The sequence below is a fragment of the Trachurus trachurus genome (assembly GCF_905171665.1).
Source record: "Trachurus trachurus genome assembly, chromosome: 24".
Classification (NCBI taxonomy): Eukaryota; Metazoa; Chordata; class Actinopteri; order Carangiformes; family Carangidae; genus Trachurus; species Trachurus trachurus.
In genome coordinates this window covers 24172873-24180037 of record NC_139910.1, presented here as the reverse complement: position 1 = coordinate 24180037, position 7165 = coordinate 24172873, and the positions used below count along the sequence as shown (strand labels likewise).

At 42.6% G+C, this 7165-nt stretch overlaps 1 protein-coding gene across 1 annotated transcript in view; it reads right to left on the bottom strand.

Moving 5' to 3' along the window:
• Nucleotides 1–5457: 5457 nt before the first annotated feature.
• The window catches only part of runx2b (RUNX family transcription factor 2b), a gene marked incomplete at its 3' end in the record, with an annotated part of 40266 nt that continues 38558 nt past the window's right edge, over nucleotides 5458–7165 (bottom strand). Inside the window, exon 7 of the mRNA XM_084000351.1 lies at nucleotides 5458–5936. Coding sequence (XP_083856477.1) covers nucleotides 5458–5936 — 479 coding nt within the window. The remainder of the gene's footprint in view (nucleotides 5937–7165) is intronic.

Sequence of the window (7165 nt, the reverse complement as noted above, 5' to 3'; positions counted from 1 at the left end):
ATTCCTATTTTTTCTTCTTCTTTTTTTCTTCAGGCAGTGTGGCCAGTATCAGATTGCATAATCTGAACTGGCAGAACTCATTAAATGTAGGCTTTTTAGGTTTCATAAGTGCACTTTTCTCTGAGTTGGGTTTCACTTAGCAGCAAATGGTTTCATGGAATCAAATGTTTCCAAAGCAGGCTAAAGACACAGGCATGCTTTAATCTAGTGATGAATGGACTCTGGTGCAGGATGTCAGGCTGCCTTACAACCTACCATGTCTGTGAGGTTCTGGGCCGCTGCCTGGATGCAGCTCGCCTGCCTGGATGCAGCTCGCCTGCCAATTGATCATTTCTTTTATTACAGGTCAAAAGACAAGTCGTCGTTTACAACCCAGTCTCAGTGAGGGTGAAGAACTTTTCATATCTGGTATTCATTTACAGCGCAAAAGCTCTTGAGCAGGCTAAAGTCTACAGAAACGAAATGTGGGGTGTTGGAACTTTAGCAGGAGTACCAATAACATAATAAGGACTAGTTTGGCCACATCCCGCCTGCTTTTGGCTGGATGCAGCACCGTATGGGTGGGCCCCTCACCCCGGTCCCTAAGGTTAAATAAAAAAGCCACTAGAGTGCGCCAAAGTACACAGTTATTGTTGACTCTGTTAGGAAATTTCCTTGGACTGGGAGGGTAGTTTCTCAATTACAATCTGATCAAATTAAGATCAGTTTTGTGTATGTTATGGTGGGCATGGACTGATCTCAAAGATGGTCGTCCTCTGGGGACGTTCGGCTGGACCGCTGCTGTCTGTCCAGATCAGATGACGGAAGATTAGAGAAGTTCAAGGAGGTCAGGACGTCATGCTGATTCAACACTGAGGAGTCCCCTGCCCTCTGTTTATCTCTGGCCTAAATGAGATATCAAGATGCATGCACTCCCTATTTGAGCGTAGAAAACACACACACACACACACACACACACACAAAAAGGCCCTCAGCCCTGTTAGTGGAGACGGAAACATAGGCAGAGATATACAGCTCTGTGAGTGGTACGGGACCCTTGAGGATCACTTCCCGCCTGAGCTGCTCCTCTGAAACGTTTGTAGAGGTCAAGTAAACAGTTTGTATTGGGCTGTCGGCCGTGTGTGTACATGTGTATATGTGTGTGTGTGCACAGCCATCTGAATGGAGTGGTTTTGACTCCTCATAAACTCCTGTTTGTATCCCACTCTGTTGATTGCATAACATAAGGAAGAGAGTGGAGCCTGCTTTGTGCTGCTGCTGCTGCTGCAAAACTACTTATAACCTGGTAGAAAAATCAAGCGCACATCATCGCTGGCATCATGTTCTACCATCAAATTTAACAGGGACAAAAACTCTATACCAACCCCACTTAAATGAGTCTGCCTCCATGCCGCTGTCTCTCCCGTGCATGCAGGACGTTATGCTAATTTCTCTGGGTGTCTGGGTCCCGTTGCTCCTCCGGAGTTCATTATTATAATTGCTAGACATGGCTGAGAACGCTGAGAATGTGAACCTGAAACCAGCGGGAGCTTTTTCCACGCAATCTATATTCAGGGAAATCCCGAGAATGTTCCCAATCTGAACCTTAAAAAAACACAAGGGATGGTGCAGCTCTCCCTCTCTCTATTTCAACATGTGTACGTGTGTGTGCACACACTTAGATCGGCTCTATTATGTCTTGGAATAATGTAAAACAGCTTCCCTGGTTCTCCCTGTCTCTGTTCCTGTCTCCATCTCTCTGGTTTCCAAGTGCACCTTTGAAATGAAGCCATGGCAGTGGCAGTGGCAGTCGTAGACTGGCTGAGCGTGCCGGGGCCCCCAGCTCGCCTTAGTCCCCGTCCAAAGACAATGTTGGTGCAGACGGACCGGCAGACCAGAGATGACACCGCTAAATGTGCTTTCTGCGCACAACGCTCTCGATGATCTGCTCGTTAACTGTTTCAGAGAAGATGAAACAGGTGATGACATGACTGTTGCGTCAGAGAGTTAGGGAGTATGCTCAGCGGTGGCTCTTCTTTTCTGTTTAAAAGGAAATTCAGTAGTGTAATCTAATCCAAAAACCCAGACAACAGGGTGGATAAACAGAGTGTTTGACGTGTAAAATCTGCTCCAAAGAAAGGTTCAGTTACCTCTGAAAAACAGACTTCTCCTTCTCCCTTACAGAAATATTCAAAATTTATAAATATGCAAAATAATGTTCCTCTCAGAAGTCAAATTCCTGAACACAAGACGCCTTCTACTTCAATGAAAAGTCAACTCTCTGTGTTTGTGCACTGGAAGTTACAAGTTTCCACATTACACTTGTGTAAATTGCAAACTAGACCACCACTGGTGTCCCATGGTGACGTCACAACATCATCACAGATGCAGGACACGTCCTAAAAGTGTTAAACAAAGAAAGGTCCAACTTTCCCCTTCAAGTAAATAAATATGAAAACAAGCTGCTAGTGTCAACCCCAGCACACACAACGTGAGGAAAGATGTGGGAAACAATGAGGGAAAACTCTGAGTGGAGGCAAAATGTGGTGACACAACATGCACATTCATTTTGATATCAAACAAAAGCAGTTGTGTTGGTGGAAAGAGGAGATCAAGAGGAAAAAATAAGTTACAAAATTCCTATTTTATTCTTAAAATAAACAAAATGTACAATCACAATGCCAATTTCACTCACTGTTGTCAGGTCTGTTTGTCCCTTTCAAGAAAAAAAAAAAAAATCACTTGATGAAACGTACCAGCAAAATCTAATGGAGCCTCCATTAGTTTCAGTTTCCTGACAAGTGTTCATGAGAGAAGAAGCATAACAATAGACATAACAAGTAAACTTTACATAAGAGCAGGGTAAAGTACGCTTCCTGGATATCATACATGTTGATCATTAAATAATACAAGGTCTGCGATGACAGACTGTACGCAACATTGAACCAAAAGAAAGAAAAGGACGAGCCTCTTATATTTCTGAGGATGAGGGGAATAAAAGCACAAACAAAAGCACATGAAGACAGAATGGGATGTCAGTGCTGCGTTGATGTGTAAACAGTTTTTAAAAGACCATTTCCTGTTCAAAATTGAGAGAGGAAAAAAAAAAGAAGAGGTTCAAATAAATTGCAACAGATGTGCATAGTTACTGTGGAGACACTGGGTAAATTTGTAATTGGAAAAAAGCTATAAAATCACAACAATCTAAAAGGGTTTTATTTGCTTTCTTATGTTACACTGTAACAGCAAAAACCCTTTTCGTTTGGGCTGAAGCATTTGGGGAAATGTAGTGTGACATGTTCAATTCCATTAAGCGAGTTCAGAACATCCTCTGCAGAGGCCGGGAAAGAGGCACTGCGTGCAAACCTTCAATGAAAAGCCTGAAGCCTGATCCTTGGCCATGTTTTTCTCAGCTTTTTCAAATTGGGTTATAATATTACCTACATGCACTGAATATCATATTGTATGAAACCAAAAAAGAAAAAAAAAAAAAATGATGAAGTTTTTTTTTCAAACAAATACCAACTGCCTTGTGAGATCAGATTCGACTCCAATGTAAATGGCTTGTTTGGCCAAGTGTTATCCATTCTGTGTGTGTGCCTGTGTGTGTGTGTGTGTGTGTGTGTGTGTGTGACTCCAGTGGCGTTATATCTGCACTGAGGACCAAAACCACGAGCCCTGCTGGCAGCCAGCCACAAGTGCTGCTAGAAATAAAACAAGAAATAAGTGCTTTATGAAACAAACATACACAAGTCTCCCATATCTTTTGGTTACCAGTTTGCTGCCAGCAGCTGCGTCCAATCACCTCGGCTTTTTGCACTTTTTCCTTTTACTCCAACACTTTTTCAAAAAAGAAAAATCTCACATAGTAATTTTAGATTGGAAAAAAATAAATCAGACCTCCCACTTATCCTGGTGCCACAGAAAGATTTTTGGACTGTGACTCTGGCCAGTGAGGATGGTACAAATGTATTCGGTAAACCATGTCAACAAAAGAAATGGAAAATAAATAAAAGTCCGGAGGAATGTCACAGTCTATTTTGTCTTTAACTGTGATATCTCCTTTTCAGTCTTGGAGACTGAAAGAGAAAAAAAAAACGCAAAGAAAGAAAGAAACAAAGACAAGTACCCATGTGTGTCACACACTAAGACAAACTTTTTCAAAGCTATCTTTTGCACATGATGTGGAAGCTACAATAGACTTGGCATGTTTCCCTATAATCTCAACAGAGCAGAAGTGGATATGAAAAATGTCATGCAGGGATAACCCAAGGATTATTTCCAGTCCTGAGGAGTTCATGTGTCACAAACTGAGTGAACCTCTAAAAGTCTGACCTGCCGCTTCGGAGCACACCGCTAGACGGCGCACGGCTGCAATCATCTCTAGGCTACATGTCAACTCATGTAAAAATGTACCTTTTTTTTTCTTTTTGGACAAGAAAATACATATGTATCTGTGTGCATGTCAGACTAGACAAACTAAAGAAATAAAGCAGATTTTATCCCCCAAACGGATAATTATTTTCCCCTATTGAAACTCTCTTCCATGGTATGTTGCCAAGAGGCACAATACGAGTTATTGCTCAATAAATACCAAAGGTTTAATTCCAAGCCAAATGTGTGTCAACGCCTAGTGAGGATGTTGGGCTCTTAACGTGTGGAGCAGTTAAACTGAAAGTTACACCAGAAGAAACATGTCGCAATACTCTTTGGAAATTACATTTCATATTTGAAACGATTTAAATCTTTGGGTACTACAAAACAAAATTAAACCTCTCACTCTGTTAAATTACCTATCGAAAAAAAAAAAAAATCATTTTAACTTAGTCATATAGATGCATCAAAAATATTCAGATTACACTTCTTTGACTCAAGTTTCAAATACATTACATAATTTATGGCTTTATAAGTTAAAACTAAGAAAACGCCTCAATCTACATAGTTTCACCCACAATATACAAGTTAAATTAATTGATTTAAAGCAAATTTACTGTCCATACCACTGAAGGTAACATATGTGTTACTCTCATCACTTGCTACTCAGTGCTTAACTTGCATCTTGATATTGTCGTAGTACAAAAACATGCTCTGCAAAAAGCCTTATTGAAATACAAACACTATACAAAAGAGGCAGTCTCTTACAAATATTGTTGAAGCATCCCTTAGCTTGTGGATTATAATAAACTAAAATAACGTCTCATCCACTTGGGCCTAGTAAACCAAAATTGTCTTTCTCATTATTGCTGTGAGAATGACTCCCTTTGTGGTGCCTTGGTCAAAACACATTCCAGGAAGACAAGTCCATACGAGTCTAGTCTTTTTTTTTTTTTTTTTTTGTACCTCAACCTTAATTTCCAAGCAAAAGGTAGAGATAGCTGATGAGAGCTCAAAAATCCCCTTTTCATTAAAAAAAGGTTTTGTGCTTTCAAAACCATGACATCAGTTGACTTCCGCTCCCCGCCCCTCCCCTGCCTTTCTTCAATATGGCCTCCAGACAGCTTCATCCATGCGGCCTCCGGGGTTGAGAACTGTCGGGGAGTTACTGTGGCTCCCGTCGCCGTCCACCCCTCCCTCCGTCTGGCTGGGCAGGTTGGGGTTGACCAGGGATGTGCCCGTGGAGGCGCTAGTGCAAGGCGGGATCATCCGGGAGGGCGAGCGATCCCCGCCGGGAACCATGGAGAACTGGTAGGAGCCGGACGAAGCTCCGTAGTAGAGATAGGGCGTGCTGCTGGTCTGAAAGGGTCCGCTCTGGCTCTGGGTGGAGCCCGGGTAGGGAGGGGGAAGGTAGGTGTGGTAGTGGGCGCTGCCCAGCGACATGGCCGAGGTGACGGGCGGGGTGTAGGTGAAGGTGGCCGGGTAGTGCATCCGTGGGCTGGAGAAACGCGTCTCTGTGAGGGAGGAGAGGCCCGGGAACTGACGCTCAAACTGACCGGGGAACGGGCTCAGGTCGGAGGAACCTGAAGACACACACAGAGAAACACACATCTTAAAGGCAAGGCAAGGCGATTTTATTTGTATTGTATTTACAAACAGTTTGTCTCAAAGGGCTTTACATGGCATCATAACAACATCCTCTGCCCTTAGACCCTCATCTTAAAGGGACATTGTGTAACTTCTCCTGTTATCTATTCATAAAAATCTATTATTTCATTCAAGTCTGTTTTTCATTAATCAGTAATCCCCCCCATCAACAAACCAAAGTGTTCCTTTCAGCTCTGAAGTAGCCGTTCATATCATTCATATCTACATGGAGCGGGTAAGCTCGGTGCTGGCTGCCACGTGGTGTCGCCATGTTTTTACGTTCAGTGGCAGCGTGACGGTAGGAAACCACGGAAACTCAGCGGAGACGGAGGGGAGGAATGGAGCGTTACACTGATGCTGCATTCACCTGCAGTCGGGCAGACGGCCGTCGGTAACAAACCAGATGTCAAAATGTGGGTCAGGTAAACAATACGACATCGTCATGACAACATATTGTCATGTGTATTGTTTTGCCTCGTGCTGACGGACCACTTGTTTACATAGAGGCTTGTTTATGCCGTTACCTGCAGCGGCTGTGCAGCGGCCGTCTGCCGTCTGCCCAATTTCACGTGAATGCAGCATGAATAATACGATTGAGTTGCTTGTGATATACAACCGCAACACTAGATGGGAGTAATTCCTACACAATGTACCTTTAAAGATTCTCCAACATCAACAGAGCAGCAGATAGCATCATAAAAGCCTCAATAATTACATATCTTATCAGTTTGTCAGTTTTGATTATGTGAAATGTGGCTTTGGACTTTTAAACCATTTAGCACTTTGTCTTGTAAAGTAATTGAATTTAACAAATAAGTCCCCTGAGAGATGAAACGGTAGTAAACTGAATTGTACGTAATCAGACGTTTGAAGCCAGATATAAGCATTAACCAATCTGGGCTGGCTAATGGATTTTGTGGGCACGGTTATGAAATCAGATTTAGTTCATAAATATCCATCAACTTCTGTGATTGTTCACTTCAATTTCCGAGTTTTGATAAAGTTAACAAGCACATCAGCAAAGTCCCACACGTGTGCGTCCTCGTATGTTTACGCCTCTGCATATTTATATTTCTGTGTGTGTGTTGGAGCATGTTTATGTGTATCCGCATAACTGTTTATGCAAGCAAACACACTCCATCGTGCAAACACAAGAGTGTGTGTG